The sequence below is a fragment of the Capricornis sumatraensis genome, chromosome 13, assembly GCF_032405125.1.
Source record: "Capricornis sumatraensis isolate serow.1 chromosome 13, serow.2, whole genome shotgun sequence".
Classification (NCBI taxonomy): domain Eukaryota; kingdom Metazoa; phylum Chordata; class Mammalia; order Artiodactyla; family Bovidae; genus Capricornis; species Capricornis sumatraensis.
In genome coordinates this window covers 64,253,106-64,271,744 of record NC_091081.1, presented here as the reverse complement: position 1 = coordinate 64,271,744, position 18,639 = coordinate 64,253,106, and the positions used below count along the sequence as shown (strand labels likewise).

The 18,639-nt window shown below is 41.7% G+C and overlaps 1 protein-coding gene across 1 annotated transcript; it reads right to left on the bottom strand.

Annotated features, from left to right (window-relative positions):
- Positions 1 to 3,681: 3,681 nt before the first annotated feature.
- Positions 3,682 to 18,412, bottom strand: ABRACL (ABRA C-terminal like). The gene is made up of 3 exons (XM_068985428.1): positions 18,339 to 18,412; positions 13,025 to 13,091; positions 3,682 to 4,165 (listed from the first exon to the last, which is right to left on the bottom strand). The coding sequence occupies exons 2-3, from the start codon at positions 13,083 to 13,085 to the stop codon at positions 3,981 to 3,983; spliced, it is 246 nt and encodes an 81-aa protein (XP_068841529.1). The 5' UTR covers positions 13,086 to 13,091; positions 18,339 to 18,412; the 3' UTR covers positions 3,682 to 3,980.
- Positions 18,413 to 18,639: the final 227 nt, after the last annotated feature.

Genomic DNA, 18,639 nt, shown 5'->3' with positions numbered 1-18,639 from the left:
CAACCTGGGAAATGATACTTCAGTGGAAATGCTTGGGGCCCCACCCCGATGTATTCATTCAGTCTGCAATCTGATGCCCTCTGGTTAGGAGTTCCCCAGAAGTCCTGCTTTGGTGATGTCCAGGCCGCCAATTTCAGGGAGTTACTTAATCTTCCTAATCGCTCAGTTCGCATGCTCATAGTTACCCCCCACCCCGCCCCACCCCAGCAGAGTCTCCATTCCTTCCAACCATTACAAAGTCTCTCACTTCCCTACTGAAAGGGGATGTGCAGATGTCAAAAAAATTAAGCCTTTGGTTGAGTCAGCTAAACAAAAGCTACACGAGAGGGGTTTCCATACAAAAACGTCTTCCAAAAAACATGTGGTCATTTCTGATTTCTAATCATACAAGGCTCCCAAAGAGTGGTTTTCTTTGATGAGTTATTTATAGCTTTTGTTAAGGAAAAGGAAACTCCAAGATTATCTGACAATAAATAAAGGTACGTGCCATTCCCTTGACTCTTTTAGATACACGAGGCTATAAATTAGTGAGGTCAACACGCATGCCACAGAGAAAAGCAGGCTTGTTCCTTTGCCATCACGTCTTATGTTTGTATTTTGTGTGTCAATACACAGGCCTTTTCCCCCCTCATTGTCTGAAACTATAGGAAGCAGCTCAGACACCAGGGACTTCTGGGGATGCGAGTGTTAGATTATGACAAATTCCTCAAATTAACATTTCTGTAACTTATTTTTAAATTGTTCCTCCAGCAAACAAAGGAATGTGTGCTTGGATGTTCTATGATGGGAACTTATGGAAATTTGAGTTTGCACAAGTGGTGACACTAATCAATTTTACAATTAACAGTCATCCACTCGGAAGATAATAAGCTGTAATTATAGACTGTTTGGTGTAATCTCAGTTTGCAAAATAGCACTGTTGTGGATCTTACAAATTAAAGTTACTTCATAATGAGTGGGACTTATCAAAGTATTTCATATAAGTTTTTCACAGTTCTTTGTAATTTACTATTATTAACACAAACACTTAGAAACATTGCTTCAGTCTTTAAGGTTCCAAGTAATGTCCTAACCCCTCCTAGCCTCGGGTCCCGATACTCCTCTTTCTTCCTTCTGGATCGTTCTGTTTTAAGGCAATCTTCATTCAGTTAAACCCAAAACAGTGCATCATTTTTGTACCTGTATCCCTATGTCGTTTATCCAAAGGTTCTATACTTAATATACATTGTGCAAGTTACTTGCTTCTCTTTGAGAATAACCCCTAATGCCTAGCACAGTGACTTGAATAAAGTAGATACTATATGTTTCTGTTGCATAACAGAAGAAATGTTTGTGTACAATTGTTTATAATTTCTAATTTCCATCTGCCTATAGTCAGTGACACTCATTACTGAGATGATTAACTGAAATGCAGTTTATGGCCAAGAGAAATTATTTTAACTGTGAATTTGGATCAAACCAAATTTATGATTTTGAATTTTAATACCATGATACATATATTATTTCAAAGGATATGACCATCTTGAATCTAAGGGAAATATATATAAAACTGTATTATTATGGATGTGAGTGGTAGATAGGAATGCTGCTCTGCTAATTTTCTCAAAATAACTAGATAACCCCATGGATATTTTTCTGCAAGATATTTTTCAAATCCTAAAACCATTATGGGTTTGAAATTGAATTTGATACTTACCAAGAAGATACTAAACAAAGTAACAAATTGAGTAACTCTTTTCATCTGAAGTTTTAAGGAGGCCTTTTGACTATGATCAACCTCTCAAAAATGTTCCGTCAGACCTGTGACTTACCCAGATTGTTTTCCTTTTAAAATTGCTTCAATTTTTCACTCCAGGCTTTTACAAAGTCTGTAGATTGCATATCTTCTCTGTTTCTAAATGCTTAATAATTAAAATCTCAACTTAGATATAATAGAGGCAGAATTATGATCATCGATTCATGGGGTCACAAAGAGCCGGACACGACTGAGCGACTGAACTGAACTAAACTGATACATATCAAAATCAAAATAATTCTCAGGTCTCTATCGATATTCCTGAACCTTCACCTAAGTTGCAGAACCTAATCCTCACCTGCTTATTACATGTTTCCAGTCCAAACACTCCAAGTCCACCATGTCCAAATGTACTTTGCCTAAAACCAGCCTTCCTGCTCCACTCAGTTTCCCTCAATTTCTCGGCAAACATTTTTCTCCCAGTTACTGAGGCCATACCATAGTATCTTTTGACCATTTCTCATTTATCTTTTGTTTTCTCTCATAGGCATGGTTTTGTGGATGCATCCCTCAAAGGTGTCCTTTATCTATGGTCAACCTGTGTTGTTCCCATGTGCTCAGCATCCTTCCCTTAGGGAACTATCACTTTCCTATTTGAGGTGAGGCTGTGAAGCACAGGTCCCACCCAATCCTCACTCAGAAACAAGCATATGACTCAGGACATTCAAGATATCTCATCCCTCTGGCAAATGCTATTCATCAGAAGGGTCAACTTATGCTGCAAGTGGAGTCAATAAGAGTTCCTGTCTCAAAATTCATAATTAACATTTATAATCAATTATATATAATTAATGGTATATAATTATATATGATTAATAATATATAATTCTCTCTCTACTAGTGTTGCTAATCCAAGAATAGATGCATTTGCATCTATCTGCAGGCATCTATTAACATATGCAGGAAATCTATTTACAGTAAAAAGAGAATGAGAAAGAACCAAAAAACGCATCAGAGCCAATATGGCAAGGTAGTGTTTAAACAAGGTAGTGGTTGAGTCCCTGGAGCCAGCCACGCCTGAAGTCCATCCCATCCCTGGACTTGCCAATTAGATGAGTCAAATTTCAAAATCCTGACTTACCCACTTTCTGGCTAGGTGAACTTAAACAATCTCTTAACTTTTCTGTGTCTTTCTTACCTCATCTATGAAATGGGAGGTGACATTAATACCAACCTCACAGGGTTATATGAGGATTAGCATAATAAAGGCTCAATAAATGTTCACAGTGACTATGAAGTGCCAGTGAATTCTGATATCCTCTCACGAAATCATGCCTTGCTAGTAATCCATGTCCCTCTGCCTTCCCTTAGGTCATCACCCTCTCCCATCCCATCTTTCCACCTCTGAATATAATCAGCTCTAATCCTACAAATTTTTCCTCTGCTATACCTCTTCCAACCACAAGGCCTTTCACTGATCTTGTCCTCCTTGAGATTCTGTATCATTTTCAGTTCTGTACTACAAGCTGCAACATGCAATCATAAATACTCCTGTACTGTTTCAGGTGGGTCTGACTAATCCAGTTAGAAAGTGGAGTCTTTGGGTTACATTTTTGGGGCATGTCCCCTACTAGTGTTAAGCACATTATAGGCATCAAAATCATTATATTTAACAGGGCCCAGCTGTAACACTAATCATCTCTACTTTTTAAATTCTGTAGTTTTAAGAAAATGTTTCCCCAAATTAAGAAAACTTTTACTGCAGTTACCTAATGTTGATGCAAAAACTCAAGTCTGTGAGGTACATAAACTTCAAATGACAAAATGAGACAATAAGACAATTTTAAGGGAGTTATATGTTTTTATTACATAAACATTATATTCCTTGTGGGAGCTAGTCTTACAAGTTTGTTTCCTGATTTCACAGAATGTCCAATATCTGCAGAAATTGTCTACGAATAATTTGTGAAACAAACATTCCTGGTACCCCCACCAAAAAAGCCCCATTGTTTACATTTTCCAACCAGATTCCTGAGAAAAAATAATAGGTTTTGTTCATTTTACAGTGTAACACACAAATTTGTTTTCAAGATAGAAAAAAGGACAGACTTCTAAAATGAGTCTCGTTTTGTTTATAAAGTTCTATAAAAATACATTAAGTAGGTTCGTATGTTTGTCCTTTGACTTAATATTCCAGTTTACCAGAAACAAACAAAAAACAATAAACAGAGCTATGCAAACCACATTAATCTTGAAGCAATATAATGTCAACATCATCATGAACACCTTGCAAAAGTAGCTCTCCTGAGTATGTAATAATCTTCCTTCGTTTTGCCGCTTTTAGAGTCCCTACCAGTGCTTCAAAGAGGTTGGCACATTTGTCATCTTGGAAGAGGACCCCAAATTTCACACTTAATTTTCCATCAGCATCTAATTGAGAAAACACAATATTAACCAATGCAAAGTCTGTTTATTGCCACCATGTATGGCAAATACCCATCATCTTTCATAAACAACTGGAGGTTAACCAACATCACAATTTAACAGTCAACAGTCAAAAATTCAGTGTAACTTCTTGCCAGATTCAAAAAGGAATGGAGTAAATGCAATGTGTAGTATATCTTCTAGCCTTAGTATCATCTGTACAAACAGTGGAGTTAAGAACTAAGAAATATTAACAAAAAATGAATGTGTTACAGTGTTCATATGGTGGACCATTCCTCTCTGTCTAAATTTTGATTTTTTTTTTAAGGCTTTTTTGGTGTGGGCCATTTTTAAAATCTTTATTGAATTTGTTACAATATTGCTTCTGTTTTATGATTTTGTTTTTTGGCCACAAGGCATGTATAATCTTAGTTCCCTGATCAGGGATCGAACCTGCATGCCCTGCACTGGAAGGCAGTCTTAACCACTGGACCACCAGGGAAGTCTCTAAACTTCAATTTCCTAATTGTTAGCTGTTGAATCAGTAAAAATAACAAATATAAGAGAAACCCCAGATCAGGAACAGTATTTCTCTAAGTGTATTCTGAACATGCTCAGCAACACCAGGAAAGGAGTGGTGACCTCAAAAATGAAGAAATCTTTATTTACCAGAATCCCTACATTATCTAGTTTGAAGTCCAGTTTTTAACATAGATGCTAAAAGTTAAAATAAACACTAAAAAGAAATGAGCTATCAAGTCATGAAAAACCTGAAGGAACCTTAAATACATATTAGTAAATGAAAGAAAGCAATCTGAGAAAAAGCTATGTGCTATATGACTCTAACTATGGAATATTCTGGAAAAGGCAAAACTATGGAAAAGGGAAAACAAAGTAAAAACATCAGTGGTTTTCAATGGTTAGGATAGGGAAGGGGTGAATAGGCAGAGCACAAAGAATTTTTAAAGCAATGAAGACACTCCATGATATTATAATGATGGAGACCTCATTACACATCAGTTAAAACCCACAGAATGTACAAAATCAGGAGTGAAACGTAATGTGAACTATGGACTCTGGGTGATAATTATATGTCAATGCAGGATCAATCCTAGAGATCAAACCAGTCAAACCCAAAGGAAATAAACCCTAAATATTAACTGTAAGGACTGATGCTGAAGCTGAAGCTCCAATACTTTGGCCACCTGATGGGAAAGAAAGTGAAAGTGAAAGTTGCTCAGTCTTTGCAACCCCATGGACCACACAGTCCATGGAATTCTCCAGGCCAGAATACTGGAATGTGTAGCCTTTCCCTTCTCCAGGGGATCTTCCCAATCCAGGGATGGAACCAAGGTCTCCCACATTGCAGGTGGATTCTTTACTAGCTGAGCCACAAGAGAAGTCTAGCCCTTCTCCAGGGGATCTTCCTGACCCAGGAATCGAACCGGGTCTCCTGCATTGCAGGCGGATTCTTTACCAACTGAGTAATTAGGGGTAGACTTATTGGAAAAGACTCTGATTTGGGGAAATATTGAGGACAAGAGGAGAAGGGGTTGACAGAGGATGAGATGATTGGATGGCATCACTGACTCAATGGACATGAGTTTGAATGAACTCCAGGAGATAGTGAAGCACAGGGAGGTCTGGCATGCTGCAATTCATAGGGGCACAAAGAGTCGGACACAACTTACCAACTGAACAACAACAGCGATGCAGGGGCATCAACTGTAAAGAAGGTGCCCCTCTGGTGGAAGATGTTAATAACAGGGAAGACTATGCATGTGTGGGAGCAGAGGGCATATGGGAAATCTCAGTACTGTCCATTCAACTTACTGCAAATCTAAAATAAAGTCTTTTTAATTAAGGAAAAACAAAAGGTGGATCTTTGGTTAAAAGTCAGGAAGAGGAAGTCTCAAAGATAAGGGTAATCAAAGATACTTCCCCAGTGTTAGCTGAATCCTTCGATCTACCTGGCTGAACATTTCACCCATCCTACTGCAATGCTCCCAGTTCTTCCCTCCCAAAGGTGTACCCGCTGTGAAGGAGGTGGCCACCACACCGAGAAGGGCCCTTGGGTTCCCATGCTCCTCTGCTAGAGCTTACAGCATGCGGCTTAATAAACTCCTACTGTGGGTGTAGCGAGTGCTGGGCACTAGAGGCAGGGAGAAGGAAGTATAGAATCACTTTCTAGCTATCAAAGAAATGATTTCCCCTCCCACGAGGAAATAACCACACACAGTAGGTAGAGCAACAGGCAAAGAGGTACATGATTGTTTATCAAGACCAAGATGACTCTGGGCTAGACCAGGAAGGGAAGATTTCATGACTGGTGGTACCTGTTCTGGACTTTAAAGAAAGAAATTAAAGAAAGTGAAGTCAGTCAGTCGTGTCCGTTGCAACCCCATGGACTGTGGCCTACCAGGCTCCTCCGTCCATGGGATTCTCCAGGCAAGAGTACTGGCGTGGGTTGCCATTTTCTTCTCCAGGGGAGCTTCCTGACCAAGGGGTTGAACCCGGGTCTCCCGCACTGCATGCAGACGCTTTACCCTCTGAGCCACCAGACTTAAGGGGCATATAATACAGAGCTTTAAAAACAAAACAAACACCCTGACAGTCCTCAGCTGAAATTTTGGCCATCTGCTAGTTGCTTGGCCTGCATAAATTCCCTAAGCCTCATCTGTATAATGGGGATCTTAATACCTCCCACACTGTATGGCTGGGGACACAGTTCTGAAGCACAGAGCACAGTGTCCAGCCCATGCTAAGCACTAGATCGGTGATCACTGGTTCAATTATGAGTGAAAGAAATGGGAGAACATGCCAAGCCATAGGCACAGGTGAAAGAAGTTAAGTATCTAGGGGAATAGTGACTAATTTACTCAGCTCAAGTAAACCATCTAAGAGAAGAAGGAGGAAATAAGTTGGTAATGGAAAATAGGGAGTCTGACCATGCTTGGCCTGGAAAGTCAAGAGGTATTTGTTTGATTCTTTCACTTCCAGCAGCACGACGACCCTTTAATGGCAATAAAACCTTTCACTGATTACAGGAATCAGTGCAGCTGCTGGGTAACCGGGTTGGTCCTTCAAGCTCTCTGAGCTACAGTTACTTCATCCATCATACAAGGGTAAAAATATCCCTCTCGGAGCTGTTACAAGGATTAAAACATAGAATGCAGGTAAAGTCTTTTATAGCATGCCCAGTCTATGGTAAATTCTCAATTTAGGTTAAATTTTTTAAAGCCACCAAAGGCAGAAACCCTGCTGTAATCTTGGAGTTCTCCTGCCTGCTAACCCCTAAATCTGATGAATGTCCGAGCGATGCCACCTTCTTTGTATCTGCTGTTGCTCTAGCCTCCCCTCTCCATGGACAGTTAATTCCAGGCCCCAGTTGATTGTCACGTGGCTAACTGCCAGACTCCTTACGAGTCTCCCCTTCTCCATTTTTACCCTCACTACATCCTCCACATTCATACAGAATTTAAAATGTGGAAGAAACTTTGTATGATACAAGCTTAATTGATATTCTTTTACTTTAATCTTTCAATGGCTCCCTAGCACCTTTAAGATAGAGTGAATAAGATTCTTCATCCTCTGGCCCTTGCCTCACCTCTCACCAGGCCTCCTGCCATCTCACTCCATGCATCTTGTGATTCAGTCAAAATGAGCAACCTGCTGTAATCCAGGGTGTTAAGAATCACCTCCCCTGGTAACTTTGTCCACGTCAAGCCATCTACCTGGCATCCCAGATCCTCTTTTCTAACTAAATTCTTTTTTCTTAAAAAATGGACTCAAATGTCACCTTCTCTGAGAAGTCCTGTATGATTGCTTTAGTCGAGTTAATAGCGCTTCTTAAAAAATGGAATGTATATCAATCGAAGCATTCACCATCAATTACAGTAATGAAAGCTACCATTTATTGAGTACTCAGTATGTTCCTAGAACTGTTCGATGCATTTTATAGTCATTAAAACTCACTTAACCATTTTGTCAAAGATAAGACACCATTGATTGTAAGAAGCACCATTATTTCATGTTCCAATTAAACTGCCAGTTTAATGATAGCATACCATGTATCATAAAATAATCCTTATTTTAGAGATTTTAAAGTGTGAAAAATGTGTCTCCAACACTCACTGAAATAAAGTAGTATCATTATACAAATAAGGAAACCATGGCACAGAAAAGTTTAGAAATGTGCCCAAGGTCACACAGCAGGAATGTGGAAGAGCTGGAATTCCTTCCCAGAGTCTGACTCCAGAGCACATGCTCTTAACCACGTCCCAAAACATGCTTCCAATTTATCTGTGTTCTCATTACCTAAAGAGACCCACAGGGATGAGATGGACTTTTATTTATTTTCCCATCTCCAGCACTTAAGTACAAAGGCAGCACTCAAGGTACATTTGTTAAAGAATTTATATCTCCAAATAATCTCTATCCACTTAAATCTTTTCTATAGGATAAAAATTAGAAATCAAGAAAATCAGAGATACCAAGGGAACATTCCATGCAAAAGATGGGCACAATAAAGGACAGAACTGGTATGGACCTAACAGAAGCAGAAGATATATATAAAGAAGAGGTGGCAAGAATACACAGAAGAACTGTACAAAAAAGATCTTCACGACCGAGATCATCACGATGGTGTAATCACTCACCTAGAACCAGACATCCCGGAATGAGAAGTCAAGTGGGCCTTAGGAAGCATCACTACGAACAAAGCTAGTGGAGGTGATGGAATTCCAGTTGAGCTATTTCAAATTCTAAAAGATGATGCTGTGAAAGTGCTTCACTCAATATGCCAGCAAATTTGGAAAACTCAGCAGTGGCCACAGGACTGGGAAAGGTCAGTTTTCATTCCAATCCCAAAGAAAAGCAATGCCAAAGAATGCAAAAACTACTGCACAATTGCACTCATCTCACACGCTAATAAAGTAATGCTCAAAATTCTCCAAGCCAGGCTTCAACAGTACATGAACCGTTAACTTCCAGATGTTCAAGCTGAATTTAGAAAAGGCAGAGGAACCAAAGATTGCCAACATCCACTGGATCATTGAAAAAGCAAGTGAGTTCCAGAAAAACATCTACTTCTGCTTTATTGACTATGCCAAAGCCTTTGACTGTGTGGATCACAATAAACTGTGGAAAATTCTGAAAGAGATGGGAATACCAGACCACCTGACCTTCTTCCTGAGAAATCTGTATGCAGGTCAAGAAGCAACAGTTAGAACTGGACATGGAAAAACAGACTGGTTCCAAATAGGAAAAGGAGTACATCAGGGCTGTATATTGTCACCCTGCTTATTTAACTTATATGCAGAGTACATCATGAGAAATGCTGGACTGGATAAAGCACAAACTGGAATCAAGATTGCCAGGAGAAATATCAATAACCTCAGATATGCAGATGATACCACCCTTATGGCAAAAGCAAAGAAGAACTAAAGAGCCTCTTGATGAAAGTAAAAGAGGACAGTGAGAAAGTTGGCTTAAAGCTCAACATTCAGAAAACGAAGATCATGGCATCTGGTCCCATCACTTCATGGCAAATAGATGGGGAATCAACGGAAGCAGTGAAAGACTTTATTTTGGGGGCTCCAAAATCACTGCAGATGGTGACTGCAGCCACAAAATTAAAAGACACTTACTCCTTGGAAAAAAAGTTATGAAAAACCTAGACAGCATATTAAAAAGCAGAGACATTATTTCGCCAACAAAGGTCCGTCTAGTCAAAGCTATGGTTTTTCCAGTAGTCAAGTGTGGATGTGAGAGCTGAACTATAAAGAAGCTGAGCACCGAAGAATTGATGCATTTGAACTGTGGTGTTGGAGGACTCTTAAGAGTCCCTTGGACTGTAAGGAGATCCAACCAGTCCATCCTAAAGGAAATCAGTTCTGAATATTCATTGGAAGGACTGATGCTGAAGGTGAGACTCCAATACTTTGGCCACCTGATGCGAAGAACTGACTCACTGGAAAAGACCCTGATGCTGGGAAAGATTGAAGGTGGGAGGAGAAGGGGACAACAGAAGATGAGATGGTTGGATGGCATCACCGACTCGATGGACATGAATTTGGGCAAGCTCCGAGAGTTGGTGATGGACAGGGAACCCTGGTGTGCTGCAGTCCATGGGGTTGCAAGGAGTTGGACACAACTGAGTGACTGAACTGAACTGAAGTGATGGGATGAAAAATGAAAGGCTTTAAAGAACTCTATTTTAAAAGAAACAGATAAAACTAAATTCATCAATTTATTCATCAAATTCATAGTTTAGATTAGTCAACATTATTCCAGACATAACATAAATAATTAACCTTAATCTGTCAGTAGGTAATATATCTCCATAGATGCTTTCCAACTCAATAATTCATCTATTACCAGGAATAGGTAAGTCAAGGAGGCCTGGTGAAGCTGCAATGTTCAAAATATTTTCATCCTTATACAAGTTATGATAATTACCTTACACTCATCTAGTTTGTAAACTTGCTTATTTTGAAGTGCAGGTTCAGTCTGCTAAGTATTGGGGTGGCCAGTAAGTTCATTTGAGTTTTTCCATATGATGTAATGGAAAAACCTGAATGATCTTTTTTGTCAACCCAATATTACTCTATATGAAACTTACAAGATCTTATAAATCAGTGTTACCACAATAACAGATAGACAGACTGATGATAGATAAAAAGGCTACAAAGAGATTCTTAGTCCCTTTCACCATGAAAAGATACAAGAAGTCTGAGACCTAGAAGAAGGCTCCAAGTTGACCATGATGGCACACTGACCTCGGGCCTCCAGCCTTCAGAACTATATGCAATAAAATTTCTGCTTTTTATATGCCACACAGTCTGGAGTATTTTGTTACAGCAGCTCAAACAGATTGAGACAGACTCCCAACCTACATAACCATTAAGATAGTAAATGTGGACAAAACTATAATTCAAAAAGATACATGCACCCCTATGATCACAATAACACTATTTATAAGAAAATGTGGTACATACATACAATGGAATACTGCTGCTGCTGCTGCTAAGTCACTTCAGTCATGTCTGACTCTGTGCGACCCCATAGACAGCACTCCACCAGGCTCCTCCTAGACGGCAGCCCACCAGGCTCCCCCGTCCCTGGGATTCTCCAGGCAAGAACACTGGAGTGGGTTGCCATTTCCTTCTCCAGTGCATGAAAGTGAAAAGTTAAAGTGAGGTTGCTCAATCCTGTCTGACTCTTCGCGACCCCATGGACCACAGCCCACCAGGCTCCTCTGTCCATGGGATTTTCCAGGCAAGTGTACTAGAGTGGGGTCCCATTGCCTTCTCCACAATGGAATACTACTCAGCCACAAAGAGGAATGAAAAAATACCATTTGCAGCAACATGGCTGGACCTAGAGATGATCATACCAAGTGAAGCAAGTCAGAAAGAAAAAGACAAATACCCTGTGCCATCACTAACATGTGCAATCTAAAATATGACACAAATGAACTTATTTACGAAACAGAAACAGACTGACAAAGAGAACAGACTTGTGGTTGCCAAGAAGGAGGTGGTGTGAGGGTTTGTGGTTGGTAGACGCAAACTATTATACATAGAATGGAAAAACAAAAAGGTCCTACTGTATAGCACAGAGAACTATACTCAACATCCTGTGATGAACTATAATGGAAAAGAATACATATATATGTATAACTGAATCACTTTGCAGTATAGCAGAAATACAATGTTTTAAATTAACTATACTTCAATATATCTTTAATGAAAAATATTACATTTGTTGTTTCATGTCACACATAAGCAAAAGAAAACTACAGGGGATGTTTGTAATAATGACAATGGAATTTTCAAAGTACCTCTTGTTATTTCAAATGATTTGTGATTCATAAGTAATCACAGCTATATGTAAGAAAATCAAACTATAATGATGACACAACATTGTAAAGTAATTATACTCCAATGTAAAAAAAAAAAAGCTACAATGACAGGACAACTCTTATAAGGTACTTTTTAAAGTTGTTTTTCACTTACATGATATAATTTTAAAACTTTGGAGTCCATTATTCCAGTTGTTGCTGAACAAATCTATTTTTAAAATGCTCCCCAAACTATTACATGTCTGGTCTGAGATGTATAAAATATTAATACTTACAGTTATAAGCATAAGAGTTGCTTTCATTACAATTTAGGAAAAGAGCACGAATACTACCAATTTTACATGTCTCAAACTTCATGGCAGCTGCTTATATGCTGCTGAGGGAAAAGCTGACTTTTTAAAAAAACTACCCAAAGGATGGGTTCTTTTAGTTATATAACATAAATACCTGATTATACAAAATTCAAAAGTTTGAAGAAAATAAAGACAATATATTGCAATTTCAATGAGTCCCTAGTCATTTGGCAATTTGCAAAATGGTGGCAGGGTAAAGCAGAAAAAAAAATGAATGTTAATAGTATGACAAAAATTCGAACAAGATTCAATTACAAGATTTCAATGCAGCTAGGTTACAGATGTATAGTGATTTTCTTTCCATTCAGAGGATAATGAAATAACTCAACCACTCTTTGTATAAGAATCACAATACCCCAATAGCTCTGTGTCTCCAGAAATTACTTCAGGGCTGACAGCAGTTAGCTGACAGCTGCCAAAACTTTTAGGCTTCTACCAAGAGTTTGGAGAAGGAAATGGCAACCCACTCCAGTATCCTTGCCTGGAGAATCCCATGAAAAGAGTAGCCTGGTGGGCTACAATCCATAGAGTCCCAAAGACTGATGATACAACTGAAGCGACTTAGCACAGCACAGCACCCAAAGAGTTAGCCCTTCTTGCTCTAAAGCAAACTCAGAAGAAACACCGTATCTATCATATAATACTTACTTTTTGAACCAAGACGATGAATTTCCTCCACTAAGAGTTTAACTTCATGATCCACATTCATTGCTGCCTGAGGGAGAAAAAAAAATCTGTATTATTAGTTTCTAGATTTCATTACGCATATCTGGCCAAATCCAAGGGCCCCTTGGTATTTTTTCATGTAGCATTTGTCACTATTAATTTACCATGTCCCTCTTCCTAAAAGCACTTGTGTGATATATCTCCCTCAGGTAGAGTACTTCCATTTCCCCCATCTTTATAAATGCCCTTATGGGCGGTCCCGCTCTTACTCCATGCAGTCTGTTGGGGAGAACGAAGCCATTCTCCTTGCACCCACTATACACTCCAAACCCAAGCTCTGCCTGGTGCCAAAAACACAAAGGTGAGTGAGCCAAGACCTGCCCTCAAGGAATTCATCATCCAGAAGCAGAGAAAGGCCTAGAATGACTAGCAATAGGACAAGCTCTCTTTGAGCGGAGGGTCCAAGGTATTAAGGGAGCTTGAAGGGGAAAGCCACAGGTTTCAGGGAGGTTCCTGGGGGGAGGAGAGGACCAGGTAAGTAGCTGGGGAAAGCATTGGGAAGAGAATCCGTAAGAGCACAGAAACAAGGAGAAACCGCAGCACACCTGGGGCAAGCCCGAAACTAGGAGCTGGAGGTTCCAGCATAAACCGGATAAACCAACACAATCCCTCCCCTCTAGGAGCCCCAGGGTGAACAAGGCGGTCCAGGTAGAACCCTACAAATGCAATTTCCCAGTTCACAAATACTCATGCTCTTCCCCCCAACAGTTCGTAACGCAATCCGACTGCAATGGAGAGCCTGTGGTGAACACCATTCATCTTCAGGTGAGGAAGGAGTTCAGGGTTAGCATAGCAGCTGGGTGAGTTCCCTTGGCTCATGAGGTCCTCCATTGGCTGGGTTTGTGCCCATCATTCCAGCCACCTCACATCTATGCCCTTGAATGCCAGGTTGCAGCTACACGGCATTTCTTTTCATTCCTCAAATGTCCCCTCACTCTCTTCCATCCAGCCTTCACAGGTACTGCTTCTTCTTCAACCCAACTCTGACTATTCCTCTTTCTTGGAGTTAACTTTCACTTGTCCAGTCCCAACTGAGATACAACTTCCTCCAGGAAGCCCTCCCTGAAAACCGGGAGTAGGAGTGCTCCCCTGTGCGTGTTCCCACAGTATTGTGCATCCATGTCATTTCACTTGACTGGAATGACCTGGTCTTGTATCACTAGAGAGTGAGCTCCTCTCTGCGGGGATCTGACCGTTCTGCTACTGTGGGACCCCGTCTGGCACCAAGAGTAGGACTTCAACAAATAATTGGCTGGCAAACAGGAAAATGAGCAAAGGCATGAGAGGGGATGAAAACACATCTGTGAGAGTTATTGACAGGGAGCTGCTGATTTCAGTGAGGCACAGAGAGGAGCTCTAAGGGCAGGAAGTGGACTCAGAGACAGAAAAGAAGCCTAAAGGGGGCGTGGCAAACAGCTACAGAAAGTGGGTGGAGACAGATACCAGCAAGAAACAGGGAAGCAGCAGGTAGAGCTGAAGGAGAGAAACCCAACTGCTGGAGCAAAGAAGTAAAGCAGGAAAGGAGGAAGAATGAGTTTCCATAAGAAGGAAATAATTTTACACTGGAAACAGCAATATGAGGGTGAAAAGCATGGGCAGAAGAGGCATCAGCACAGTATGTTTTAAGTTTTCCAAATTAAATAAGGGATGAAAACAGTAGGATGACCTGAATGGTTTACTTTGGGGTGATGATTTGGAAGAAATAATTTTATTCAGACAGGTCATAACTAATTCTTGGTAGCTTTTAAAAAACAAGAATGACATCTATGTATAAATGATATTGATCAGGACCCCAGATTTCTCATAGCTAATAATTAAAAGCACCACTACCATCTGCTACACTTCTGTGTAAATCTTTTGAGAAGCTTATATTGCAACAAGATGCACTTCCCTGGTGGCTCAGTGGTAAAGAATCTGCCTGCCAATGCAGGAGATGCAAGAGACACGGGTTTGATCCCCGGGTGGGGAAGATCCCTGAAGTAGGAAATGGCAAAAACCCATTCCAGCGTTTTTGCCTGGGAAATTCTATGGACAGAGGAGCCTGAAGGGCTACAGTCCACAGGGTCCCAAAAGAGTTGGATGGGACTTATCGACTAAACAACAACACTGCGACAAGATGCAAATCTTTGGTTAATGCAGCTACATAAAACCCAGTATCAAAAATTAGTGTCCAAATGTGAGAACTTTATATTTATTGGTGAAATTATAACATCATATTCAATTCAAAATACAGTTTTAGAGAGACACTAAAACACTAAAATATAACCGGAAGACACAAGTGAAAGACATGCCGTAAGATTAGTGGTAGGGAAAAAAAACCTGTTAATGTCAGTGTGGTGAATAGCTGTCGTTTTTCTCTGCTCAGCACCGTTTCTACCTTCTGGCACCAGCAGTCCAATTTTTTTTTTTTTTTTTTTTTGATAGAGCCATTCCTTCCTCGTTCTTATCTCATGGATCTTGGGTAGAGCCTCATTCTGGACTCCAGGAATGGCTCAAAGTCAGAGTAATTGGTTTGGAGCATAGGCTAGGTGATCCCATCTTGAACAATGGGGTCGGCCCAGGAATTTTGCCAGACTACTAGTAAAACAACACTCTCCCACTGAGCTCTAAGTTTACAGCCAGCAAGTATATAAACGGCTACCACGTGAAAAGAGCCTGCCAGGAATAAATCCAGCACAACGGAAAATTCAACCATGCATCAATGATTGAGCCTGTATATGACCTTGGATTTTCCTGTTACATGAACTAATCAATCTTCTGTGGTTTTGCTTATGCTGGTTTGAGTTTCTGTCATTTGCACTGTAAGGAATCTTGACTTTTAAAGTTAGCCTAGAGATGACCTGCTGCTTTTTAAAAAAAATAAAACTCTGTTATGTACTCATGTGAATAGACTTGTTTGCATTACCATATTGGGTAGAATAGACAGGTAAACAGAAAGGCAGATTTGGAAGCCATAAGAGAAAAAATTTCTCTAATAATCAAAACTGTCTAAAGGTGAATAAAGTTTGCAGAAGTAGTTGGATCTGTGAGGGTTGATGAAGAAATCAGCCCACATTGGACAAAAGGGAAAGGGAAATGTCCAAGAGGATTAGTCTTCTCTAATTGTCAGATGCTTTGATTTCCTCCCACCCAGAATATTCATCTCTTTAACATCATTTTCCATTCCTTCCACCCACCACCATCCACACCAGTCACAGTTCTCCTTTAATAATAAGACTCAATACAGCATGCTTGGGGCTGGTGCATGGGGATCACCCACAGAGATGTTATGGGGAGGGAGGTGGGAGGGGGTTTCATGTTTGGGAACACATGTAAGAATTAAAGATTTTAAAATTTAATAAAAAAAAAACAAAAAGAAAAAAAAAAAAAAAGAAGACTCAAAGAGGAAATCCAACTCTTAAGTAATGTGAATATGTGCATTACATTAGCAGATGATTGTAAGAAGGGAAAACCAGAATTTCCTTATAATTAATTACACCTGAGGCTCCTTATCTGTGTTTATTCTAAGAACCTTGCAAAGTATTATTTATCCCTATTTTATGGATGATGAAACTGACTCAGAGGGGTTTCCCACAATTAAATGCTGTTTTTACTTCATTGTTCTGCCTCTTCTGCTGCTTTGGGGTGGGGCTGGTTATTATGCAAATAGAACTAAATGTAATGGTAAGTTGTATTTGTGTGAAATATTTGAGTACTTACTAAGACAAAACCCTTAAAAAGCAAAAAAGGCTCCCTACACTGATCCTTTTGAGTAGGAAAATGACAGGCTTAAAAACTATTGCTAGCCTACATAACCTGGGATGGTTTATTTCTTTGATTATTTAATGAGGACAAAGGAGTATAAAATACTCTGCTGCACAAACCTCGGAAGGTCCACGACATTTTTTTATAAGGACAGAAGCCTGGGGCTGGTGCAAGCAGCAAGATCAAGAACAATGAGAGGCCATGGCAGAGCAAGGCTAAGGGAAAGAAAGAGCCGGGTCAATGGGAGGCTCAGGGGAAGGGGATGGCAGATGCTACCCGAGCCCTCTCATTGTGACAGAAACCAATTAGGCACTGTGCGTGGGAACCACAAAGAAAGCGGAATGTGGGCGGATTGGGCCATATGCTGAAATGCTCCACTTTCAGTAGGCACTTGAAGATATATTTAAGGACCCTCTTAACAGTTTCTTGGGTTTTTTTTATTTTGGTTGGTTTGTTTTCTTAAGTTTGGAGGCAATACCTGGAGATATTCTAAAGTCAAGGAATAGCCTACTCGAGTGGGAACATCTGGGAATCGGGAGCCACCTGTCCTCACTAGGGCTGGCCACTCTTTCCCAGCCCTCCTTCACAATCCCCGACGAGCAGCTGGTGTAGGTCAAAGAATGACTGGGTTTCTTCCCGCCTCTCGCAGGCGCGCACACACTCCATATTTGGTCATCCCGGAGCCAAGTTGGGAGCTGGCCCGGAAGGGGTCCCAAGACCGTGTCCTCCGCAGGCCATCAGACGGTTATCACCGGCACCGCTGCAGAGCTAGGGAGCGCAAGGCTCGGCCCCCGCTCCGGGGCGCAAGGCGGGGTCCGAGCGGACTCCCGGGGAACGGCAGCATCCGCATCCCGGAAGCCTTTGTCTCCGCGAGGCCCTCGCTCCCCGGCGATCGGTGCGCCCCAGGCGCGCCTCGAGAGCCGGCGCCCAAACCCAGCGACGAAAACGGACCCGGCTTGGGGCTCCCCGAGTTGCTAATGTCTTCTCACTACCCCCCACCCCGTACACAGAACGGGGTGCGTTCAGATCCGCACCCGCCGCCCCCGCCCGCAGAGCCCACTGCCCCGAAGCCACCGAATCCCTCGGCAGGAGCCTGGCCCCTCACTGCCAGTCTGTTCCCGCTCAGTTCTGCGGAACTGGCTCTCCAAGTGCAAAGCCGGCAAGTTGCTCTGCGGTAAAAAAGAAAAAGAAAGAAAAGAAAGAAAAAAAAAATATAAACGCTGCTGATCTCCCTGCCCGGTCCGCCCCCGGCAAAATGTCACGTGAGCCGAGTACGGAAGTCTGCCCGAGAGGTGGGGGGCGCGCCCACGCGGTCCCCAGCACCCGGCTCAGCCCAATGCCAGTTACACCCTCCAGGCGCCTTAGCCACCTCTCTTCCCGGTCCTGGTTCTCCAACCTCAGCCCACGATCCCCTCCTCCGGCTGTTGACCTCCCCCGGCTACCCCAGTCCATCCTTTCTACCTGGACGCCACTTCCCAGGGCGATCACTCACCTCTCTGCCTCCTGTTCTTTTCCGAGAAAACCGGCAGCGTCGGTGCGGGCTGGTTGCCTTCTTCAACGCACTGGGGAGGAAGAAGCCGAAGAAGGAAGTGACTGAGGCGAAGAGAAAGGCTGGTTGGTGTGCCGCAGGCGGAGGGCGAGCGGGGGGAGGGGGGGAGAGTTTCAGCGCTCAGGAATGGGGCCACCCACACTCCCGGGGACTAACCTGGGAGGAGGAAACTCTGGAGCGGAGACGCCAAGAAGGGGGCAGGCTCCGCACAGGTGGCGGAGCGCTGGAGGCTTCTAGGAAAATG

Excerpts from the sequence above, each read along its gene's own strand:
- ABRACL (XM_068985428.1), bottom strand. The coding sequence starts at position 13,085 with ATGAATGTGGATCATGAAGTTAAACTCTTAGTGGAGGAAATTCATCGT. Across the intron at positions 4,166-13,024 it reads TCATCGTCTTGGTTCAAAAA|ATGCTGATGGAAAATTAAGT; the intron begins GTAAGTATTATA and ends TTTCTCAATTAG.